Source organism: Anser brachyrhynchus, assembly GCF_964034855.1.
Source record: "Anser brachyrhynchus genome assembly, chromosome: 9".
Taxonomy (NCBI): Eukaryota; Metazoa; Chordata; class Aves; order Anseriformes; family Anatidae; genus Anser; species Anser brachyrhynchus.
Window position 1 is genome coordinate 10,052,354 of NC_137703.1, and position 26,351 is coordinate 10,078,704.

Consider the following 26,351-nt stretch of genomic DNA (forward strand, 5'->3'; position numbering starts at 1 on the left):
CACACACGAAAGCTCAAAACTGCAATTCAGTTCAATCGGTACAAGCCATGTTTAAGGTTTCAAAGCCATCCGGGATGTATTCCACTGCTCAGAGTTGTGGGTACCAGCACACTGCGTGCGGGGAAGGAGAATCGAAGAACTGCACCACCCCAGGAGGTATTTGTTCAACGATCTGCCTCAGCAAGCGTAAGAAAACTAAAAGGTTTCCTGCCTCTGGGAGTTGAGCACAGCAGCAACCTGATCATGTATCATTCTAAAATCTCATCACTGCCTTCCCTTGCCAGGACTGACCCCATCCACTCCTACAGCGAGTCACAAGACAGCTGAATCTCTAATTCCAATTTTTAACCTATACCTCTACCCTGCAGAGCCAGCTGGGGCACAGAAAAATCTTTAGAAATCACCCTTAAAGCCCCGCTCCCCAGAAATGCCTGACTTCTGTGGACCGTGTCAGCTCTTGCAGAGAGCTCTCTGCCTTTTGCAGCAGTTCTGCATACATCAGACTTTCCAGCTTCCCAGCTGGACGGACTCGTGGCTTTGTTGGGTTAATTTTGTCCGGTCAGTCCTGGAATGGGAGCTGTCCGTACCAAAGCAGTAAGCTTTAAAGGCAGAAACCAACACCATATTTTACAGAGACAGCCTCTGTAAAATTAGTTATTTATTCCAACAATATTAAAAGGAGACACGCAGCTTTCTCAGTCGTTTTTCCATTCGTAGTATTTTGTTTTGTTTTTTTAAACCCATGAGCCTAATCCTTAATTTCTCTGTGGAAAGGATGGAAGAAAAAGATCACAGGGATGAAGGATCAGCCTCCTAGAGCATCCACTGCACCGCTTGCTCTTTGGAGAGCTTGCTGGGTTTGTTGCTGGGATTTCTGTTTTAAATACATTCTGGAAGTAAATAAATAAAAATATCTCCAGGGGTCTGTATTAGCTTCTGAAGGAGCCCCAGACAATGCACGGGAGGCCAGAAAGGAGCCAGTAAATTCTAAGAGTGTAGAACAGGAGAAGGGATTAAGCCTGGTGATTAAATTAGGCGACGCATGAATACATTCCAATGCACAACATCACTCAAGCGCCGGACAAAACATATGGCAACAATGGAAAGCGCTGCCCACGAGGTCACCTTTAATGTGATTAGCCACGGACGCCCGGAACGAGCTCTCCCCACGTACCAGCGTGCTGACCCCCACTGCGCGGGGCCGAGGAGCACCCCCGAAAGCCTTTGAGGCCCCGAATCCCGCACCAACGGCCGCTGCGTGTTAAGGGATGTGCCCAAGTCCATTGAAAGGGGGACAAAACCAGGGCACCAGCGGGAGCTGTCCCCGGGGTGTCCCGAGTGACAGCCGGGTCACCCCGCGGGCTCCCCCGTCCCGCTTGGACTTTTCACCTCGGCTGGCACCGCATCCGCCGGCACGGCTCGCCTCTTTGAAGGGGCAGAAAGCGCCTCATCCATCACTGACACGAAGGGAGTTAATTCACTCCTTTACAACTGGAAAGGCTGCTGCTGCGAGCAGGAGGGAGCGCAGGAAGAGTAATGAAATCCAAAGGGGAGCCAAATGATGCTTTCCTCTGCGAGAAGCCAGCGCTGGCAGCGCTTGCTGCTGGCACGGCCCGCGGTGGGTGAAAGGAGACTCTTTTGTGGTATGCCATTAGCTACTTCCAAGGCTTCAGTTCATGTTTACCACAGCCACTGTGTTACTTCACTTGGTATTTTTTTCCAGTCCTGTTGATTGTACTGCAGAATTGACTGAGTTCCTTTGGAAGTCTTGCTCACAGAAAGCAGAAACAAATTGCTTTTCGGACTCCTTTTTTTCTTCCCTAAACCAAGCCTCACACTGCTGCTTTCCCTAGACCCAACCTAGGGCTGAAAGCTCTCCCCTTAAAGCTAAAAATCAAAGGCTCCTGCTTGGCTCTGCCCATGCCAGTTATCACCCAGCTACTGCCACGCCGCATGGGGACGTCGGTGCCACCGGCATGGGGAGCACAGAGCGATGCTGCCGCAACTGCACTAGGGGGCATCTGGCACCCTGGCATTTCTCCACACGGTGCAACGCTGCAGCTAGGTCCCATAAAACCCCGTTACAGCAACAGATAGCAGCTTATCTTGTGGACTGTAATGAGAAGAAATGCTCAATGAGATTCAAGATAACCTTGCGCGAGTCCCTTTGCCTGAGCGCCGTGCTGTAATCAGGTGAGCCCTTCAGACTGCTGAACTCTTCCCCAGTGGACCTTGGCAGACTTGTCGGAGCTCATGAGGTTCCTGCAGGCCTTTAGTATTTCAGATTCCAGGCAATGACTAATCAGGGACATGTGAGAAACGGGCCCAAGGGCAAATTTCTTCCACGTATTTCATATATGCATGGCTAGGTGGGTGAAAGGCATGGAGACAACCCCACGAGAGACTCGCTCCGATTACACAGGTCCCAGCAGCTACAAAGTGCAGTGACAAAGCAATGACAAACACGGCACAGGACCATTGCCAGCTGAGCTCCTGCTACTGCCAGGAAAAGGAAAGGATCCTCTCCTAAAGCCCTTTCTAGATTTACATTTCCAGGATGCCATAGCTGCAGCTCAACCCTTGGCAAAGCACATTCCAGGCATCAGTGCACAGTCACGGCTGACATTCAGCACGCTGCGAAATCCCTCCCTGGCAGAAGGAAGAGTCGCCAAGGACCCTTCTAATAGATCTAATAGACGAGGACCACACGGCCTTTGACAAGATCTATCAACACATTTCCAACGAGACAAGGTAGACTGGGCTGTATGCTAATTCTAACAATATGTAGGGTAGCACCTCCATGAAGGAGGGTAAGAGTTTTTGTTTTGGACAAATAATAAATACCCTCCTCAAATGCAGCTCTTCAAGACAAAAATTAATGATGGTTGGGTGATATAGCTGTGGTTGCACCCTTTTTGTGGCTGTTTAAGCTCTTCTTTGCAAGTCTTCCCCCTCTGAATTGTGTTTTGTACTCATCACTGTAATCACTATCACAAATGCTATTTTGTATGAAATACTGACCCTCGGTGCTTGGTCCAAAGAAAGATACAAACAGCAAGAGCAAGGATAAACCAGGCCCAAGTGCATACCGAGCCAAAGCTGTGCAAAACAAACAAACAAACAAAAAACACTAACTCAAAGAATTTGGTTGTAAGAGCTGCCTTTTCTTCAACAGTTTTCCTGGAGGGCTGAAGCCCGGATGATGTTACTTTGCCCAACTGCTTGGGGGCTGAGGTAAGTTTCCTCTTTGCTGCAGTGCTCAGCTGCAGATGGTAGCCATGAATTCAAAAGAAAGAAGGTCATCAAGTTCCACTGTTTCTCCCTACAAAACGGGCAGATAAGGGCATGTTTAACACCTCCATCTGCTGAATGTCTTCATGCCACGAAGCCTGTACATCATTTTGTTGGTCCCAGTCTCTTAGTATTTACTGTCTGCTCAAGACTTTACCCAGCTTCTTGGGTAAAAGCAGCCACAGCAAGCCCTGCCCTGAACTGCAGCAAGATGACTGATAAAAGAGGATGGGAAAGCTCCCAGAGAGATGCTTAAAAGTCCTTGGGCACCGAGCAATAGCGTTACTCCTGCATGGAGAACCTCAGAGTTCGAATAGGAAAAGGACTGAACAAACCCAAGCAAGAACCCCCATCAGGAGGATGTTCATCCCAAAGGGTTTTACATTGTTTTGCATTCTTTTAAGAAAAGACTCACCTGTCTGCTGCCTCAATAGGGTGCAACAGCACCACGTTCATGATCTTTAAACTGATTTCAAGGAACCTGTACAAACGCTTGAGAATTTCAAGAGAGAGAACCATGATGCACGAAGAATCTCAGGTTGGTTCCCCAAGTAAAGGTTATTTGACAGCAGCACCCCTTGGCACCATGTTATGGATCCATCCACACACCTACCTCTCACTCCTACCTAAACATGAGAAACCACTAAATCTCCAGCTCATTTAATCACCTATACATTAACCACTGGCTTATTTCAAAAAAGAAAAAGAGAAAAAACAACGACAAAAAAAATAAAGAGCAAGGCAATGTGAGCACAGTATGAAAGACTATCAACCATCACTTTCAGTAATGTTTGAAAATAATAAAAAACAGAGAGCTGAAGTGAAAATTCAAAACCTCAAAGTAATTTCAACCATACATACATGAGAAGGGAAAAATTTATACATGATGCAACAGAAAAAATGACTCACTTTCCTAAATGCCAAAGCCTGGTTTAGTTCATTCTGTCTTCTATACCTGTTAAACACATCACTGAGAGAAATCATTTAATAAATTGCATTTTTTTAAATCCCTTTTTAGCCATTTAAGCATTTTATTTCCTAGTATTGTGGGTGAGCCTCTACTCTACCATGCTAATTAAAAGCAAAGCACTAGCTGGATCAATGGAATTCTCTCTGGAAAGAAAGGAGAGTCTTGAGATTAAAACAGAGACCTTGAAATTGAGGTGAAACTGCAGCCTTAAAGCTAATACAAAACCTCCTGTTGATTCATGGGAGTGAGAATGTCTCAATCAGAGGGCTGATCTCAGCGCTGCCACCAGACACCCAATAAGCTGCAGCTCCGCAGTCCCCCAAGGGAAGCAGGATCAGAGGGCTCAAGCCCCACGGTGCAGCTACTTTATTTCACTTGTCAAGGAAGGCACAAATTACATTTTGTTTCATTCCGGCTAGATTGGTTTTTAAAACAAACAGACAAAAGTGACTGCTTGGTTAGTTTGCATTGCTGTGACAAGAACAAGTTTAAGTCCAGTTAAAGGCATTACCACAAAAACCCTTCGCTGTGATTTTGCACGGGTGGTTTCTTCCAGATGTCTGAAGTCTCTCAAGCCACTCTAGCTCAGCGCACTCTCGGGACTACTTTCTCACCGCCTCTTGCTTCATTTCCAAGTGACCATCAGTTTACCAGTAGCCAGTCTCAGATGGGAAACAGACTGCAACCGACTCAGCTGGTAATTAATTGGCAACACATCTCCTACCAGCCCGAATCCAAACTGGAGCAGGCACTGCCTTCAGAGAGTATAGTTTAATATCACCATGAAGTTTTCAGACGTTGACAATGCAACAACTAGTGAATACGGATCTTTGGGGAGGAATCAGAAGCTGGGTCTTGAGATGGGAGAAGGCAGTGGCAGCGGAGCACTGTGCCTCACTTACAGCTGAACGCAGCACCGCACAACGGAGCACAGGCAGGCAGGAGGTCTGTATGAAATCCCAAGTATTGACAAATCCTGAAAACAAAGTGCAATGCGGACCAGCAACCTTATCTGAGATGTCATGCCTCATGGTCCGACTTTACGCAATTACGTATTCAGGGGAAGTCTCCACTGAATTATGCTCACATGATAGAAGAACTTCCTTATTACTGTATGAAGATGGGGAGAAGTGCAAGATAAGTGATCTAGACTACTACAGACAGATTCACAGTCATTTGCTTTCAAAGCGAAAGCAACGGGTTGCTCAACGAAAAGCACTCCCAGTGAATCACTGCAAACTTTAGCAGGGCATATGATTTCAGGAGACATAGGCTTGGACTTGGAATGTTAAAAGATAAACCCAAAGATAAACCCAAAAATGGGCTTGAGCAGGCACTGGCTTCTTCCAAACGGGCAAAATGGGCTCCGTTCTCAGTTCAGCTGCGGGGATCTTGGCTAAGACTCTGGCAGTCTCGTTTCAGAGGGCTCTGGAAGCCACAGGTGCTCTCTGAGCTTCTTTGTACTTCAGCATCCATATGTAACAGATGAGAAAAGATAGAGTGTCCCAGTATTCAGAAGGAGTGATCAGGCCCAGAGACACTTGATAAAATGAGCTGTGGTCATGGAAAGCAAGAATCCCCCCCACTCCACCCCTGCTCTCACTTTGGAATTGAAATGAGAAATCACAGAACTGCAATGTCGGAATCTTTCATCTCATTCCAAATGTTGTCCTTTGTCATTATACAATTAGCCTTTCTTCCATTTCCTGTTAGGTGAAACAGAACTGGCTCTGACAAAGAGCTGCTGCATCTTCACCTATGGCAGACTGATCACATTTGAAGTTACATCACTCAGCACACACTGAGTCCATCTGAAGAGAATGATGGATTAGCCACGCAGTCAGCAATAATTAATACCTGGGAAAAATCCCTTGTCAAGTCTCTGTTCAAATATGTGATAAATGGAAACTGAAACAACAGAAGGCTTTCTGATGACGTCTGTTCATCGCTGGTGAGAAAAACTCCAACTGGAAGGCAGGAGGACAGTCTGGGAGCAGACTGATTCCTCAATAGAAAAGGCAAAATGAGAAGTTTGTTCCAACACTCACCCCACGTGCACCTCTACACAAACATGTTTTCCTGGGTTTTGTGTTATCTGTCTTGCTGTCAGAGATACTGAAGAACCCAGTTTGCTTCTACTTTATTGAGAACCAGTTTCTCAATTCCTTCACACTAAGACAGCACCTGCCACAGATGCCCCCTCTCTCCCCTAGAGACACTGGGCACTACCTGAGGTCCCTATGAGCGGGTGACCCCAAGCTGCCTATCACACAAGCATGGGCAAGACCCCTCCTATTCTGGCTAGTCCAGGAAACCAAGAGGTGTCTACTTCTCATGTGAATACCTTCACCCTTACCAGCAAGCAGCACGTGGTGACTGCCAGCTCATCCTCTTTTCATAGCTTAGCAGCAACTGGATTCACTTGATGGAAGAAGCCAAGCAAATTGGGAAGTGTGATGAAGCAGTGCCCACTGCAACTCTGCCCTGTTTAAGCACAACGGACCTCCACGGGACCGCAGCATGCCAGCTGACACACGTAGGCAAGCTCTGCACCAGCAAAGCTCAGGAACTGAAAGGATTGGGGAGTGTGAGACCACTTGTGAGATCGCTGCTCACTTCTGGGTTGCAGAGAAGCGCTGGCCACAGCTGAGCCCCTCACACTGATGCGGCTTTTTTCTCTGCTCTGGACTGAGAAGTACCTGCTAGGGAGCTAGGATGAAAGACTGACCTTAACAGTGCCAGCAACAGAAACAAACAAAAACCCAACATTTTTTATTTAATAGAAATAAACTGTCAGTAATGAACATGAGAGGATGAGAACCATTAGCTCTGGCCTGAGGCACCGGATTTAGCCTGGGAATCAGGAAAAGACCATGCTGCCAGCTCTGCCACTGACTCACTGCGTAAGCTCAGGCACTGCTTCACCTCTTCGTGCCTTTCCCATCGCCTGGGAGGATGGAGCCAGCCTCCCCTCTGATACCTGCTCTGATGCTGCTGGCAGACCTACGAAGCTATTGCTGTGACAGATAGCGTATCAAAATTAAAGCACGAGACTCCTTTTTTTGGAGGAGCTTCTGAGCTTTCAGATATATTGTGGATTTAATAAAACTAATGGGTTAAGCTGTGTTTGTTTATGAAAAAAACATTTGTACATGAACAGAGAACTTGAATATCTGAGCTAGTGGCTGAAATACTCCAGCAAGAATAGAGAAAGTCACAACTCACTCTTGCATTACGGATGGTAAATCAACGCCGAGCACCACTGTGTGGGGAGCTCCTTCCCAGACGTACTTGCCCAGGCATCTGGCTGCGGTGGCTCCCAGCACAACGCTCTACAGCCGAGCCCTGTGCTCCAGCGCTCAGCTCCCCGCTCCTGCCAGAGCCAGCTCAACCACTTCACCACCTGCTCCTGCTGCGACGCAGCTGCTCAGCTCTAAAAGAACGATCAGGGAACGGCAGGATATGTGCAAGGACATCAATCCTACTCACACCCCTGGGAGGACTTCATTAAAATCCCAGGGCAAAAGACCCACCACAATTAGATTCTGAAGGCTTTCTACGCAAAATCCTGATTGAATCAAACTATCTTAAAACCTACCGGCACCCCAATCATCTCCATGTGAGCAGGAAGATGCTCAGCCAACGCAGACCCAACTCCCTAACACGATCCTGCAACGCCTCCCTCCTGCAGGTCTCCTCAGTGCTTGCGCAAATTGCCTGACCCGAGCCACTCGCTGGTCCTGACGACAACGATGACATTTCATATTGGCCTGCAAAGCACCACGATCCCCTCTGGTATTGGAGGAAAGACATTTTGAAAAACACTCTTACCTCACTAATGCACCTTTGCAAATGCATTTTGATTACTCCTGCAGAGAAGAGCAGGATAGCCCAGAAGATAGCTGTGGCCTTAGATGCTCGTTTTGGTGTATTAACTGGGGCTATGCAAAAGACTTAAAATCCCCAAAGGAAATTAACCTCCAAATATATCTAACATCTCCCCAGCTGCCTAATGTATCACACAGTCTAAGCAACTGTCCGTAATGATCGTGTAGCACCTGCTGTCCCCATTCTGTGCATCAGCGATGTCTCTTTAGCCAGACATCAAAGAAAAGCAGCAGACAATGGTGGAATTGTGATAGAAGTGAACAGTGGAAGCTCCTTGTCAGTCCGTATTTCCATTTATCTTGCAGCACTGTAGGTACAGCTCATCCTGCCTTGTGCACTGCTGCTGTTGTAGCCTCTTTAACAACACAGATGCAAGGACAACCAGGAGGCAGCTGCTGAACAAAGACACTTCCTCCTCTGCAAAAAGGTGTGGGCGCTGGGAGCGTGCAGGAAGGTACACACAGCAGCCGTGGCTGGAGAAACTCAGCATCGCATCAGGGAGTGCTCTAGCCAGGATGGCCTTCCTGCCCCAGTCGCATTTTAACACCTGATTCAGATCACACTATCAGGGAAAACACAGGTGCACTCAGTTAACTGAGGTTCATACAACATTATAACCCTTTGCTGTCCCATTGTCCAGCGTTCCCATTGGAACTAAACATTCGTTCCGATCCAAAGCGCCTCCCATTGATACGCGTATATATGGAATTTAGGGCACCATGGCTGCTTAACTGGGGTAGAAGCATTTACTACTTCCATATAGCAAAAAGAAGAGAAGATCTGAATGCTTATCAAACAGATATGAGGCAGGAAATATGACATAAACAATTTCCCATAATTATTTCCAGCAGTCATTCTTATTGGAAAATTTTAATGGTGATAGTAATTAATCTCTGACTCTTGAGATTTCCAATCAAACAGCATTAGCAGGAACTACTGTCTAAAAATGTGTTTCTGTCCTATCCCATTAGCCACAACTAAACACAAAATTTCCCAGCATACAATGTCACATCCTGCACATACAATGTACCTCTTCCTCTTTATTTTCTACATGTGGATGGCTTGAGCCAACTTCTCAGAACTGTTGGCATCAAGTACGTAACATCTATTCTGAGAGCTTGTGTGACATATGACAGAGCATTTTGCAGCTGGCCTGCTGTTAGCACACGTTCTTGTATTTGGGGTGTTTATGGTTGTTTTTCTGCTTCCTGCAGCAGCAATACTCTATTACTTCAGGAGTCCCACCAATTTTAATTAAACACAGCTATTCTCAAAGATCACTTATTGCCTTATTCGCAGCGACCACTGGATAGGACCACAGGCAAGGTCTCCGGCACACGCAGAGGTACACCAGTACAATTTCTACTAACCTTTAAGTTATTCAAAATGATAAGAAACCCACAGGGAAAAGCATGACGAGATGGCACAGCACACAGACTGAGAGCAAGCAGAAGTGAGACCACTTTACTAGCAATTCAGTCCTTAAATTTGCATAACAGTATCATCGTTGCCATTTTTTTTGCATTCACCCACAAAGCTGAACACCTGTTCTGCAGCAAACAAGGATACTACGATTCTATTCTAGCAAATAATTCGATGCCACTAACAAATGTGAATGCACTTTGGGTTGTTCTCCCAATGAACTTTGGCCCAAGTCAGTATTTTGGGCACGCAGGTGTAAGTGCACTGGCAAAGGCAGAATCACGGGCACCAAAACCACCACTCAGCTCACCCAGTTGTCATAGAGACAGATCAGCATCCCGGGGTATTCTCATTTTAAATACACACTGAAATCCTTTTTAACCTGTCTCTTTGTAGGCATCTGTCCTCGTGAATCATTTGTAGACTGCTGAGGCCAAAAAGAGAACCATTTATCAGCAGGTCTCCTCTACGCAAGCTCCTTGAGCTAAGGAGCTTTTCTGCAAACTTGATGGTTCTTTAAAAGCAAGTTTCTATCTGATCTCTGGCTAGTGTTTGTAAAAGCTGTGGTCTGGGGAAGTGAGCCAGCTTCAAAGTAACATGGCCAGGAAAAAAAAGTAAAGTTGTGGGGAATGCTCACTTTGGTTTTTAAACCAGGTCAGATCCCCACTCCAGTTATAACGTGGGTACACCAAGAGCTGCGAGGACAGCAGCAGGGTGGCATTTCATGGTCTGGAGCTGGAGGGAGACAAGGAGCAGACAATAGTGTAAATATCTGACCAGTTTTTCCTCAAAGCCACAGCACGAGGCACCTCTGGCCTTTACATCTCAAGGCTGCAGGTCCAAATGAGAAGGAAAAGAAATACATTAATCTCTGTCTGTGTGGACAAAGTTTCATAAGCTCCTTAGCAGCTGAAGGTACAAAGACTTTAAACCTTTAAAACTTAGTGCTCAGCAGCCTTCTGGAGCTAGCAAGCTGGAAGGCAGCACAGGAAACCATGTTCTAGGGAAAAAGCCCCAAAAGGGGGCTATGGGAACAGCGAGATCCCACGGAGGAACAGGCACGTTGCTCTGGTTTCAAAGAAGGTCCTCAGACTCAAGGTCCAGCAGAGCAGGATTCCCCTCCTCCAAGCCTCTGCAGAGGCATGGAAGGAAATAGGGAAAAAAGAGTGGCAGGTATGTAGGTCGCCACCGAACTGGGGCAGGAATTCAAAAATTTCACAGCCCTAAAGAGACACACATATATAGTGATACTGAATCCACAAATCCTTAGCTTTCACGAGCATGCACTACCTCTGTAATTTGTCTCAGGGTTTTCTGTGTGACCCAGATATGCTATTCCCAAATTTTCCAAACAAGTATTCTTCAACAGTTGAGCTAGAGATTCCTGCTTCTAAAATTACCGCTAAAAAGAAAACCGTGGGCAAGCAAATGTTGCTCTCACACTAAGTCATAAAAATTCAGCAGCAATATTCAGGCAGGAAACCTTCCCCTCACCACAACACATCCAGGCTGACACTGCTGCGTCTTACCAGAGCCCTGTCGGGTGCAAGGGGTTCCCTGGCCAACCAGGATTTCTGCTGTTATAAAAGTATGCCCATGAATGGCTTCAAAAGAGAGATGTCCTTAGTTTTTGGGAATCAATCCTAAATTATATGGATGCCATGGGGGAGATAAATATCATTCCAAAGGGGAAACTGAGGCAGACAGGGAGAGCAGCAGCTCAAGACCACCGTGGCCAGCGGCAAAGCAGCAAAGCAGAAATTAGAGATTCTCCCCCTAATGATTTTCTTAATACTAACAGGAAGCACGAGAACACGTCACACTGAAAAATGGCAGGGTGGAAGTCAGAAAAACCCTCATCACCGTTCAATCAGGAGTGACCCCGAGGTAGAGCTCAAACATAACGCAATATATAGGAAAAGGGCTCATATCCCTTGGAAAAAAAAGCACGGGAATCATCCATGCCCAGCTACCCCCTCCCTTAATACTGTGGGATGACCATTTCCTTCACTCACGTATTTATTTGGAGTCTGATAATTCATTGCCCCTAGTTTCCTGCTGGAGTTTGTCTTCCATTGTTCAGGATGTGCATTACTCAACAGGAAATCAGCGAGAGGTCCAGTGATTAGAAAGGTGTGTTTCCCATTCAGGCCCACCCTTGCTTGCCTGCCTGGGGCTGGAAGTCAGACCCAGTGCAGAACTGCATCCATGGGAACTCAAGGAAGTGGGGGAACAAAGGCAGAGGGACTAATCTCGTTCTATGAAAAGCTGCAGACTGCTTTGTCCTGCCATATACGCTGGACATGTCCACACACACACACCCCTCAAATGCTATTTGCATTCAGGCCTTACAGTAACGGCTTTCTCCATCCCTTGGGGAAGGTGTAGTTTATCAAAATGCAACTCTCGAGGCAGTACTTGAAAAGAATAAGTACGGTGAAAATGTCCCTTGAACTAAAACACACTTCCTTCTCAAAGACCATTACTTTCACTCTGACACTTCTGCCAGGGGAGACAGATTCCACACAGCATGAAATGCCACTTGAGAAATGCAATCCAGTTTATCATTTGGCTATGAACCAGGCTGACTAGGAAGCGGCCCCTTGTGGTGCCCTTAGAGGTGGCTTTTAACCCAGATCTCACCAACGATGCTCCAGTATCACATCCTTAAAGGCTCCGTCATAACAGCACAGAGCAAAACAAACCACCACTGATCTTTTACAGGGTATTAGTGGAACAGGATGCTTCCCTGGCCAAATCCTGCCATCTAAAATGTCACAAGTGTTTTAAAATACTCTCCCTGAGGTTATTTTGATAACAGGTACTAAATTCAGGCACATACGGTGCCCATTCTGCACAACGCTGCAAGAGTGACTTGTGTACCGCAACCAGAGGTTGACCTTCCTGGAGCACAGCTTCCAGTCACCATGGGTTGTTGTTCCAGTGCAGACATCACCAGGGCTTCCCCATTAGTTCATCAACATGAAGTGCAAAGGCTGGTGGTTTTGTTTGTTTTAATGTTTCCCTAGCATTCACTGTGCTTGGAAACAAAAGCGCAGGTTATTAACCACTGTATGATAAACATTAATGAGGGAAGCCTCTGTTCCAAAAGAAGGTTAAGCAAATTCTGTAGGAGTTCAAAGTGGGAGTCTGATTTCCAAAAATTACTTGAATCTGATTTAAGAACGGACCATTTCCTATGAGAGGGAAAGAGCAAATGAGAAGAGGGGACCTTGAGCAAAAGCCCTTGGCTCCAGGCTTATTTATGTATGCCTAGCCAGTCCTTTAAGTCCTTCAACAGGTTCAGGCAAGATAGCCTCAGCCACCACAATTCCTACACCAGATTGTTTATCCTGAAGTGTAACCATATAACCCCCAACCTCCTCTACTGAAATTCAAGATACAGATGTCTCATTCCGCCCATCTTAGACATGGGTGACATCACATTGCCTTCTCTTCAAAACAGCTTCACCAAACTAAGCCACGTGCTCTGTCAAGGAAGGTCACTGCTTACAGACACTGGTTGCTCCCTCTATACAATCAGACCATGTTTTCTTGCAACTGGAGACAATACTACAGCACAGAATAAAATGGAAGGATTGCAACATACCTCTTACATACAATAGTCCTGTTTATACATCTCGGTACGCTAGCTCCTTTCTCAGCAATATGATTATGTTGACTCATGCTCGTTTTGCAATGTGAAACAATAGAGCTTCCTCTATCAAACAGTCTCCTGGTCGGGAAGGCCACTGGGTTCTATAAATTACCAGAATGTGCTATCCACAAAACCTGTCACAAGCCACCTCAGAGCAGCTGAATCTCAAATGCAAAAGTATTTTTGCTGCAGTAATCTAAAATATCTGGGTCTGCTTATTAAGTAAAAATGACACATACAACAATTGATACAAGATTATTTAAATTGCCCCAGACAGAAAACCTCCTCACTCGCATTTCTTCCTAAAACACACCCACTTATAAATATTAGCTTAGATTACATTTTAGTCATTTTCCCTGCCCAGAGAACTCCTATGAAAGCGGTGGAAAACATGAGTATTGCAGGCACAAGAATAAATGTAGAGGATAAGCCCTTCACAGTGTAATGTGCGTTAAGGATATCTGGAATGCTTGATGATGAATGACACTGTCATGAGTTATTTCACCGTGTAAGTTACTTACCCAGTTTACTACAGTTTTGGGATTTTGAAAAATGCTGGAAGATGGACCACTCCTTAAAAAACAGGATTATTTTTCTTTAGATTCTACTTTACTTAGTGCTTTTGGTACATAATTTGATGCCATTTTTAAGATGACATTGGCACGCAAACCTGCCTTTCTATTCCAGCCTGATTCTCCCCTTGGAGTTTTTAGATTGATCAGGAAATCCTAAGGGAGTACAATAGGGAATTGCTTCAGTGGACTGAGAGCTCCTAAAAGAGGCTGGATTTACCCACCTGGTCGAGGCGCAGAGCACCGTCAATGAAGCGCTGTTTGCGGAGGTGCTGGGCAATGCGATGCAGGTTCAGTACAGCTTGCTGGACCTCGGCTACTGAGTGCTGAGGGGAGACAGGGGGTAGCTCTTCAGGTGAGAACACCTTCCCAGGGTTTTCAATCATACTCTGTGCGTGGTCGTAGCTCAGCTTCACACAGGAGCAGATGACTGTCCGTCCAAACCATTCATCAAGGATCTGCAAAACACGAAAGCAGAGACAGATCTGAGGACTCACTCTTCTAGATCACAAAAGCTCAGGAGGTTGTAAAAATATAGGAAAGAATGACAACAGACCCCAACACTGACTGTCATCTTTGAGGAAATATCTTCTCATACTGAGGCCATCAGTAGACCTTTTGCCCACGTAGATTCTCTAGTGTCTGATAAGGTGCATAGGCACAATAAAGTCTTTCCTTCAAATAGGAAACTGTTTCATTCTCCCTCCTCTACCTGACTTCCCCCTTTTATAAAGCTCATAGGAACTACAGCCCATCTGGGAGCTGAAGTCAGTCAGCTGACTCAAAGCTTAATAGGTGCAGGGGTGGCAACAGACAGAGATATGTACACGCAAAGAAGGATCTTGTATCTAAAACACAGCAGATTGCATTCCACCTCTTCGACTGAAGTCTAAACAGCAGGGCACAAGGGGCTGGCCTTAAAATGCTGTCTTGTGGCACTGTCCTGTTTGGAGCATACCAGGGAGAAAGCTGTAGAGACCCCAATGTCTGACTAGCACTTGTGAAAGTGCTCGAGGAGGATTTGAATGGTCTTGGAGGAGAAATGGCCTGTCACTGACCCGTTATTTCTCCAATCAAGCCTACAGTGGAAGGCCCAAACTCAAGCCAGAAAGCATGCTGAGCTCCCAAATTACTTTGGAATCTACAGGAAAACCACGGATAAATCTGCTAAGAAATTATTAATTAAATCAGAAGCCATTCCCATTTTAAACTCCGTAACAGAATATTGATGTAGAAGTAGCAATTCAAAACTATTCCTTAAAGCAGGAAGTATTTAACGTATTTTCAGGTGAGATATGTAAGAGTCCAACAGCTCATCTAGCCAGCGAGCAAATGCAAGGGGCAGAAGGCTCTTCAGAAAAGTGAAGAGCACTGGCATGAGGGCTCTGGAGAGGGATGCAGTCTGTGATAAACCCTTCAAAGCACAAGTGCTCAGAGAATGCAGAATTGTAATTCTACCTTAGTTACAAGTGCCACCTTCATCAGGGACAAGGTAAAGCCTGCAAGTGACAGTGTCTGTGGAGAACAGCCATCTCTAAGACAGGCTCGTCAAGGATATTGCTTCAGAAAGGCAAATCCTCTTCTTAAAAGGAAAGGATTGAACCCCAAGATACTTTTGCTGTCTCCCTCCCCTGTGCCCCACAACATCAGTACAGTATAACTCAGCAGCTCAGACCTCCGAAAGTTACACGTTCCGTGTTATTTAAGCTCATTTTCAATTAGAAAGTGTCCTAATAGATGGGATGCAGCACAGGATGTCTTGCAATGGAAAGTGCTCAGACTCTTGGCTCATGGTTATTGTGTGCCCCTCTACCTACACACAAGGAAAAAAAGGAAGAAAAAGGCACAGAGCGAGGCAAAGAGATGATGTAAGATTGCTGGCAGCACCTGCCCTGTGCTCTGCTGCACCCTGTTAAATGTGGTTCAGCTTCTTGTCATGGTATGGGATCCACATCCACCAGGTCAGCAACATCTGATGACATCTGCCGGACCCAAAAAAGCTCCTGGTACTAAGCAAGACCTCTGATGTGGAAGGGGCTGTGCTGCTCTTTAAAAGACTGACTTCCAAAACTATTAGACGGTTGAAAATGGATTATTCAGACTTTAGCAAGGCGTGGATGGTGCTCAGGTGCCAAAAAGGTGCTGTTCTTTGTTGAGCAAGGCTGAGCAGCCTCCACGTGAGCTGAGCACCATACACCCTCCAACTGTAATAGGCAGTTCCTCCAGCTCCAGCTGTTAATTTCTGCATCAAAGGTCACTATCAATCCTGGCTCTCACTATTTTATGCTCCCAAACTAAACATTTTATGTTTGGAAAGCATTCTCATTTTGTTTTATAATGCAGGTGAGTCAATTCCATCTCACACGTGCATGGTTGAAAGGACTGGACACAGACCAGAGGGTAATTCTGAGGACAAGCACTTTCTCCAGTCCCTGGGCTAGCACCGACAGCCAGGTCTGAGGCTACACGGTGCTTTCTGCCACCCGTTTCCAAGAGCTCGTTCTGTCCTTTGCAGGAGGTAACAGACCGGATTTCCACTTTGCTGTCTGAACTTGAAGCTTCCAACAAAATCTTATTTTTCTGCTTGCTCAGAAGAGGCCAAATATTTCAGAGCTCCACTCACTTCCTTGTAAGATGAGAGATGCAGCGAGTTGGGCCCCAGGAATAGAACTAGAATGTCAAATCTCAGGCAGGCTACACTCAGGGCAAAGCATCAGGACAAGCAGCCCAATACTAGCAGACATTAAAATTCCTTCACTTCTCTGTTTCCTCAACTCCTTTTTCTGTTCTTGGTCCCCCAAAGGCAACCAAACAGTGTGATACAATCTCTGTTCCTGCAACGGCTCTCACAGGTGCAAATTAGACAGAGGACTCTCATTCATCTATGCGAGGACTCTCATTAACGTGCCCAATAAACCACTTCTCACCAAGGTTGCCTGGATGCATTACACATGCCTCTTGCAGGCAAGGAGTTTTGGATGCATCCCGCCCTGTGCCGTCCAGTAATTCCTGCGTGCAGTGAGCAGAGCTGCCAGGCTGAGCCCTGCTGTAGCAGGCTCACTTCACTCTACCCAACGTCCAAGTGCCTCCTGGAAACACCCTCTGTTTCTGCCTTCAGCGGCCATCCAAGCAGCCTCAGGGTAACCACAGCCTCGCGTCCCTGGTTTGGAAACCCAACCAGAAGAACGGGCAGGCTCTGCTCCTGCAGGGAAAGCCACACAGGATGGGCAGAGCAGTGCAAAGGAGCAGCATTTCAGGGGGGGAGACCTGGGGAAGGCCTCCCCCATCACAGCAAACCAGGTGCACCCCATCCCCAGACAGCACGCCAGTATCTGAGACGTTTGTAGGATTATGTTAAGATTTCCCCCCCTGGGTCTGGTCATTTTTGAGGGAAAGCTGTAGTCTCCAGCACGTCAGGTGATGGCATCCAGCGTGGCTCAGCTGAAACCCTCCCGTTAGCACTGTCCCTGCAGTGAGGGTCTCTGAGGGTGGGACAGAGCTGTGCAGGGGGCTGAGGACCTTCTCCACGCAAGGCAGTGTCTGTAGCATGTCCTGGCTGATGACAGCAGTTCTGAGCCTGGAAAAGATGTTTGTCTGTCTAGGTTGTTTCAGGCTGAGGCAATTTCTCTTCCTCTCTGGTAGAAGGGACCAGCAGGGCTGCGCTTCAAGCACACCACCAAGCAATAACAAAAAGAAGAGTTGCATCGTTTGTTTTCAAATATCTTTCTGTTGACTGCATCTGAACAAGAACGTGCTGCGTTGTTCCTATAAACGCCCTGCTCTGCTTCTGGAGAACAGCACAGATGCAACAACATGGTTAACGCCTCTGCCCTGGGAAAGTCATCGCGGAGACATCATGTCACCATATCCCACCGGAGTCCGTATAGCACTGCTCAGGCAACATTTTGTTACGCCGGTGGAAAACTAGATTAAAAACTCCAGAATGCAAAAGGAACAAAAACAAGAAAGCGCCTGTCTCCCAGGAGGGCTGAGCCTGGCATTGTTTTTCTGAAAGAAACAAGAAATAAAAACCCCAACAACTCGTCAACAATCGCAGTCAAGTGAGGAGTCTCTGTGGCTTTTCCTTGAGCGAGGCATTAGCTGCAGACTGATCTGCTTTGGAGCAGTAACAGCCGGAGCTCGCGGTGGCACTCGCCTCTAGCAGTGCTGTCGGGCTCTGGTCCTCCACATCAGGGCTCTCACCGATCTCCACCACCGGCTGGGGTTCAGAGGCCGTGTGGGGGCCTTTGACTCACCTCCTGTCACCCAGCAGAGCTGGACAGCACGTGATGCTGTTTGCGCTGGGATCAGGCTATGGTTACACCTGGAGGTGCAGGAGACACTCTGTCCCAGCTCAGAGATAAGCTCTTACAAGAATGCCCTGCTGGGCAAAAACCCCGCAACCGCGTTTCCTCTTAGGAGTGCCTTTTTCTCCGGGCTTCACCTGTTATTCAAATCAAGTGACCCCAGCCAGGACTGCCATCCCAAAAGGCCTCCCAGGAGAAACCTGTTTGCTGCGATGCCCGCAGGCAGCCTGCTTCCCGCGGGGATGTCCCAGAGATACCCCTGCTCCTGCAGGGACCAGCGCCCTGAGCAGGCACAAGGTTGGTGCTGAGGTTCCTCTGCCTCCTCGCTGGCCAGACAGGGTCAGCCTGAACACTGTTTGAAAAGCAAATAACGGGTATATTGCAGGGAATGAGAGATAAGATTTAATCAAAAGCTTATTTTAATTAAGACTTGGCTATTAACTGTTCAAAGATTGTTCAGAGTCAATAAAAGCCCACCAAGTAGCTACAATCAGAAGGTCCCACGAGTAAGCACGCTGTTGCTACAGGAAATGGGATGTTTTTCACAGTGAAGAAATAAAACCCACCTCAGTGCCAGAGCAGAGACTAGCTGGAAAAATACAGATATAGGACCGTAACTACATGTTGTTAAAGCACAAACCAAGCCTCAGTATCCTTTAGGGCAGCATGGACAACAATAAGCAAATAAAGTTAATTTTTGTGAGAAATTACCAAATTGGCACAAGAAATACTTCACAGAGAAAGTTGTGCATCAACACAACACTCGTAAAAAAAATAATTCTGAGTGCAAAACATGTACTTGGCATAGGCTATTTGCCAGAGTCCTCTGGGACAGGCAGGCTTGTAGCCCTCTTAGATTACAGAGGGGACCCAATGATCACCAAAGAGGAGATTGCTGGAATTGCTACTAAGAGTGTAGCAGAGGAACAGGGAGAGAAATCAAGACCTGGGGAGAGCAGCAGGCAGCTGAAGCCATCTCGCTGCACCGACAGACAGCACAACTGGTCCCTGGGAATAACACAATGTTTGTGTAGGCATGGAGGCTGAAGTATGCAGAGGATGGAGCTGTGCCTTGCTGAAGGGCTACCATGTTATTTGCAGCACTGAAGAAGAATGAAACAGTCTGTTTACCAGGGAGACCACAGAGGAATCCTCATCCACTGCATTGCACAACTGCCCATCAGCACAATGCAGGGCTGGGGTCAGGGAGAAATATCTTGTCCCAAACTATTAGCTGTGAATTGCTGCTGGAATTAAGACATTAAATGCATGAGTGTCCCCTGGCAAGGGACAGGAAATCTTCCACTTTGAACATTCCTACAAATATCCTTCCTTTCCCCACCACGTTATGAGATTATTCCAGTCACCGGTAAGACAAGATACAGTCCTACATACTCTCTTACTGTTCACCACCATGTTCTTTGTTGAACCCAGCTGTTACGGAATGGCATTTTTACCACTCTGTTTGCAATGGCAGGGTCCGAGCACTGAGGCAGGGCTGGCTGCTTAGCAGGATGACTGCTTGCTGCTTGAGTTACCTTGCCTTCTGGAGTCACCTTCCACATCACAGAGAACGTCAGCCTGTCTTGCATGGGATTGAGACTGCATAACTCCTCACAGAGCAGCTTGGGAAGCATCGGGATCACCTGGAAGAGAAGAGAGCCTTGGTGAGTTGTAGGCTTTTAGTGGAGACCTGCCTGTGGCCAAGCTTCCCTGGCCAGCTGGTAAAAGAGAGGTTCAACAATACAAGAAAGGAGAAAATGTGTTAAACTCTCAGGAGTGGTGTTCCTGCCACAGGGAATGCAATATCCTAACTCTGGGACCCGCCACCCATGCTGGAGCTCCACCATGTTTGCTCTGCTTTCCCCTTCTTTTGCATTGCTTTTTTGACGCTGGGAAGAACGAGGAAGGCTCAGCAAATAAGGAAACTCAGTGCTGAAGAGACACGGTCCTGGCAGCCGGGAGCTGAGGAGCGTGGATCTGGGAACTGTCCTCGCTTTGCCACCGACGACTGTAACCAGGCAAGTAATGCAAGTGTGAGGCTGCTCCCTGCAAAGCATAAATGAAACTTCTCCTACGCATCACAGGAGCGGTGCACGGCTTTAGTAAAGATTAAGGCACGCTTTGCAGCACAAACAGGAATGTGTAGATGTTGGTGAGACAGAGAAAAGCACCTGTTTTATGACTGTTGAACAGGGTGTTTGCAAACAGAGGGAAAACAATGATTATTTTACTAAGCTTAGCTCTGAACAAAATGTCAGCCAAGAGAAATCTCTGGCAGGGATTTTTTAGCCTGTGCCCTAATTCCTTACAACTAATCAATTTTTCAGCTGCTGATCACCGAATTACCAAACCACATATTACTCTCCTGACTGGAGCAACAAAGCAAAAGCTTGGAGCATATTCACACTATAGCAAAGCTGAGCAGCTCCAAGTGTTTTTACCATCCCTGAGTTATTTCCCAGGTGAAGCCAGCAGTAAAGCTAATATTTAGAAGCTGTTTAATGAAGCAAACCTAATCATTTAGAGTTTCAAATGCTGATTTCTCTACTCGTTATTAACCTTTGTGAACAAGCAGTTACTGCCCTCAAAGAACTACCTTCTTCTTCTTGTTTATTCCGAGTGGTAATTTGGGCTGGCGCTTTCCAGAAAAGCACAGAAGAGAAATGCTCTGCTTAGTTGAGCTTGCCATCAAAATATTTTGGGTATTTAATTTAGTTTCCATTTTGATTGCTCTCCTGTGCCACCCAGCAAACAGAAGAGCAGCAGCAACCCCAGCTCTTCCAAACTCCCTCGCACCAATTTGGTGATTTTAGAGATAACATTTTCTATCTGGACGCCAGGGGAACGACTGTTCTTCAAAACAGCAAGGAAAAAAAAAAGTCTCAGGTGTCCATGTTCTCCTCAAGTGCGCACACTTCTTATTTACCTTTTGCTTTGAAGGAAAGGCTCTTAAAATATTTAATCACATTTGTGGTTTGGCACCAGATGATGGCTATAAATCCATTCTAATTGCACTGCATATTAATGCCAAAAGGTTAACTGTACGGCCCCTGCCTGTCAAGGAGTCACTTTCAACATGAATCAGCAGCACTGCTTCAGCTGGAAGGGCACGAGGGCACAGATTACGATAAGCTGTTTCCCGCAACACAAAGGCCGTCGCCTCTGTTATTCCAGTTGTGAGAAGTCCACGAACAATGCGCATACATTCATAACTCACAGATACAGTACGTGAGGTCTGCCTCGCTGCCTGGAAGGGCCCGCGCCACGAGGTTATAAACTTAGCATGAAGGGTGCCAACCCCTACCAGAAAGGAGAGAAAATGGGTTTATGGGCTATCGGAAATCCCTGCATGAGATCGCCCATGACCACCGTGGGACCCCAAAGTTCAGGTCAGTACCAACAAAGTGCTGGCACTTTAATAAAAGCTCCCAAACTCTTTTCCATCCAAATTAAAAGCTGCGGTTACCAGCCTCTCTCTCCCCTCACCGTCACCCTGTGATTGATTTTTTGGTTGTAACCGATAATGTTCTGTACTTATGGAGTATTTCTGTGCCTTAGCACATCCTCTCCCTTCACATCTCCTAGAGCAATAACAATCTGCTAGCACAACGCCTACATGAAACATGAAAGCCCATCCACAAAGAATAGCCCGAACGAAACAACAGGATGCTTGTTTTAAGTGTACTTGAGCAGGATTAATATCCGATTCAAGAGGCTATAATTCTACGGAAGGGCTTTCAATGATGTGAAACACAAGCAAAGCTTTAACTCAGCTCGTAATTACAGCACTAAACACTCACCAAGCAATTAGCTGTAACAAACCTACTGTTAAATAGGGAAGCATCAACCCCCGTTACCCTTGTCCCACAGGAGAGAAACTTTAGGCAAAGCAACTTAACCCAAGCCACACAAGAAATCTCACAGGAGAGCAAGAATTCAATCAAGTTTTTTCTGGGCTCAGCGAATACACACATAACGTAAGACAATGTGACCTTGCATTGAAGGTATTTCAATTTTATCTACCTTACTGAATTAGGAGGAAACCTGTTTTCAGCATCACGACAGTCCTGGCTAACTGCCTCCCTCTGCTTTAACACTGCAATCCCCCCTTCACGCTCTACATGGAGAATAAAGCAGCTGTTACAAAGCACAGAAGTTTCTAAGTCCTAAATGCACATTTCCTCTTCTGGTCTGATCCTTCACACGATTCGGTCGCAGTCTGAAAGGATTCCTAGCAGTTGCAAGCCAAGCATTTAACATACAAAGATGTCACAACTGTGTCAAATCGGGAGAGTGAGATGTTTGGGGAGTTATCCCAGGGGCTGCCCACAAGGAACTTATGCAATAGGATTATTTTCATCTCTTTTTCAAGGAGACGCAGGATGAGAGGAGATTTCCCTAAGTACGTTTTTAATGCCCAGGGAAGCTTTACAAAATATCAAGGTTGCATAGCATCACCTCAAATAATCCAGAGGTTGCCCAGCATCCTTTAAATACTTTGCCCTTTCCATGACTGTCTGCCAAGAGCCAGCAGAGCCTGCCAGCTGCCCTGCGGAGTGCCACAGCATGCAGAAACCCAGCTCACTGAACCACTGCTGAAGGATACCATCTCCTGCGGGAAGTGCTTTTCTTCTTCTTCAGGCGCCTGTAGTAGGGATCGCATCCTTCAGCTTGATTTCACTGTAGCTAGAAATAAGGTCACTGGTGCTCATACAGGGATCGTAAGGCTGGGAACAGGGGGTGCATAAATGTAGTCGAATCTAGACATGCAGAGATTCAGCAGGGCAATGGAAAAAACTTTTCACAACGGAGAAAAAAAAGACCTGCAAGCCCTAGGAAACCCTTTCTGCCATAGAAAGTAGGGCTGAAGAAAGGCTTGGGTGGTGAGAGCTTGTCTGGTTTCCAAGCCCTTCTCTCGGCCAGACTAATAAAAGGCATCATCTCTCCCCACCAGCCCAGTAGGGCCCAAGAGATACTGGAAAGGGCACTTTGAGCGAAAGGCTGACATCCACAGCGTTTGCAGCTGTGGGTCTGCATTTCAAATCAGCTTACGGACAGCAGATTCTCTCTCTGTACTTCCAAGTGACACATGCGAAATCTCCTTAGGGCCAGCGCTGCTGAAGCTGGCTGCAGACGCAGCACTCCTGCTGCCAGACAGCACCAGAGACCCGGGCAGCGAGGGAATGCCCAAGTAAGAGAAGGTACCTGTGGGACCGGGGGGCTCCTACATCCTCATCCCAGGGTTATAGGACACATGTGCTTCTTACCACGGCTTGCAGTGCTGCTTAAACCTGGCTCTTGGGTGGCAGATTCCCTTCAGACACAGCAATGTCGCACCTCCTGCTTGTGAGAGCCCTTTGGGTTTTTTTCCTCTTGCCTCTTGGGCTAGCATAGCGCTTCCAGCATCCAAGTGTGAGTTTCCAGCCTCAGCCTCGTTCCTCGGGAGCTGGGCAGTGGGAGGGAGCACAGGCACCCTGGGATGATAAAACTCCCGTTCCCTTTAAAACCAGAAACGTCTGCCACAGCCATGAGGGACTCACTGGCCAGGAGCAGAGCAGGGTGGCTCTGATCAATGGGCTTGCCGTAGCAGCTTTTCAAGGAGCAGATGGGGAGTAAAAAAATCAGACAACCAGATAAAGGAAAAAGGGAGCAAACTCTGGTTAAGCCTAGCCCCTTAGTTTCACCAAGTCTCACGGACAGTTTTGCTCCCCTCAAATAATCCCAGTTTGAGGCTGGGCTCAGGTGGGTTACGACCACTGCTGACTCTGGTGGTGACCCCGTCTCCCTCCACCAATTTGATGGGGAGGGAGCCAAAGGTTTCCATCGGCTGCTCTCCCCGGAGCCAGGAGGAGGCCGCCAAGGTCTAACAATGGGGTGGGCTCAGCAAGGCTATTGCTTACCCGCTACAAGACACTCACAGGAAATAGGCAATTTGTTTGTGAGCCAAGATTTCTGCCCGAGAGTTGTATCAACACTTCCATGAATTCAGATTTTGAGCAACTCCTTGTTACTCAGCCGGAGATTATCAAAATATCAACACCCTGACAACCTGCTGGTGTCAAAAGTGAGTGTCTCGAAGTCCTTGGACTTGACGTGAAGATAGGCTTACAGATCAAATCTTTGATCTCGAGTATAAAATAGTACCAATAAAATATTATACGGATTTATGGCTGACCTCTCACTTGAGCTGCTTCACACCTAAAATAACACTACAGGGTGTGCCAAAAAAGAGGAAACTGTTTAGGTTTTCTTGCTTCTTAAAACCTGATACACTCGTATTTCAAAAACTTTTGACTTTTATTAAATAGACTGCTAGCAATTACACAATAACTCCCCTTCTGGATACATGGTTCAGGAAAATTAAATATGTGGCTTTATTTAACTTCTTTGGGAGGATTAGCATGGTGCTAACCTCTAGCAGAATCACAGCTGTCTTAGGAAACAATTCCATCAAAGGAAAGCATATTTTCTACAAGAGTCACGCTACCATCTTGTTTCAGACAGCCTGGCTGCTTTCCTTTGCCCATCCCCTCTCTCCTTTTCATCTCTTGTAATTAAAATACTGACCAATACTGTGTTTTCATCATCTAACCTACTTTGTACTCTGAAAACGTATTCTCTCCAGGGCAGAAGTGTGGGTAAAACACTAATCCTGACTGCTAGGCCATGGCAGTTGAAGAGCAACGGGAGATTATGGCTGTGAAAAGGCAATAAATAACGTAGTTGGCATTACACATGACTGACTGGTGCTGGGGGGGAAAAGGCACTTTGAAAGAACATTCAATTAGCTTTTGAATTCAACTAAATTTTTATGAAAAAAATCTTTTACGTACAAAAAAGAAATTTCCTTCTCCCTTCGGTAAAAAACTACATGCCTTCAAGCCACAGTATTTTGTCTTGAAAATACTGCCACAACGTCTCCCAGGATTACAGTTTTGCTGCCCCGCAGTGACGTTCCCCCTGGGCAAGCGGTGGCTGCAGTCACCCATCGGAGGTGGAGGCAGAGCATCGCAGAGCCAAGGGCTTATCGCTGCAGAGACCACAGGGTTGGGAAGACTCCTGTGCCAGGACTGCTGTTTCCATGAGATATGCACCGCTTCCAGCTCCTGGAGAACAGTCGCTGGTAACCGGTGTTCTCCAGCCAGGCCCCTCCTCGGTCCCCTCTGCATCGCTCTCACGGCTACTCCACACAACCCATGCCTCCAGAGACATAAAACCCATGGACCCCCTGAGACACCCTGAGGTTGTGCCTCACCACGTCTACCCCAAAATAGTTCTGAAACCGCTACTAAAGGTTAACAGGTTGATATCAAACCACTGATTTGATTTCAAGGGTGTAAAGACAAAATAATTTATGATCTGGAAAGAATGGATAAAGCACAGGAAGCTAACAGAACAAGCATTATTACGAGACCCTCCCCAGAGAGCAACCCTGGGAACACCCAGGAAGGGAGGAGAAGAATCACCCACAACCCTGAGTACCAAGGATATGTTTACTACACCACAGATGCCCTGCCATCTGGGAAAGGGTGCAGAGTCAAGGACTTCTACAACCTAATGGAAAGGAAGTGTGGGGAGAGAAAGAATAACCTGCCCTTAAGAGACTGTCTCAATACTCCTCTTCATGTAGCTGATGTTTCAAGCCAGCACAGGAAGCCAAAAGCCAAGCTTCCTGGCTTCCTTTCACACACAGTGCCTGCAATATAGGAAGTGCTTCTGCACATTCAACTTAAAATCAGACAAAAAAAATCATGCACAGATGAAACTTGGGTGTTTCCTTTCCAATAATGTTAAACTTGAACTTGGTCGTTTTTAAAGTTCAAAAATCAAGTTTAACATTTGGTTCTGTTACCCTAAAATCTCTACAGCTTTAAATATCTTCTCAGTGTATGATGAGAGATCATCACTTTGCAGTACTTGGGATACCCAGATAAAAGAAAAAGTCTGTGAAATACTGTGGTACCTCAAGATGTGAGATGGCACAGGGCGTTTTACACCACACTCTGCTATGCATCCACATCTGGGAGGGCTTAGCTAGTCCTACTGCAATGAAGACAAAAATGACAGTCTATATCACCACCATATTGGCAAATTTCAAACCCGCAACAGCAAAGCAGAGAAGTTAAGTGGGATCTGTCAAGCTCATCTCAAGCTCAGGACAGTACAAACATAGCCATAAGGCTTTGGGACCTGAACTAGCTGCAGGTGAGCAGAGCTGCTCCTGAGCTAACAAGCCCTGG

The 26,351-nt window shown here is 46.6% G+C and overlaps 1 protein-coding gene across 3 annotated transcripts in view; it reads right to left on the bottom strand.

Annotated features, from left to right (window-relative positions):
• DIS3L2 (DIS3 like 3'-5' exoribonuclease 2) overlaps positions 1-26,351 on the bottom strand; it is a 192,312-nt gene that overhangs the window by 48,711 nt on the left and 117,250 nt on the right. For all 3 annotated transcript variants that reach the window (XM_080603837.1, XM_080603838.1, XM_080603839.1), the window contains 2 exons: positions 19,647-19,754; positions 14,026-14,259 (listed from right to left, as the gene is read on the bottom strand). In XM_080603837.1, coding sequence (XP_080459963.1) covers positions 14,026-14,259; positions 19,647-19,754 — 342 coding nt within the window. The remainder of the gene's footprint in view (positions 1-14,025; positions 14,260-19,646; positions 19,755-26,351) is intronic.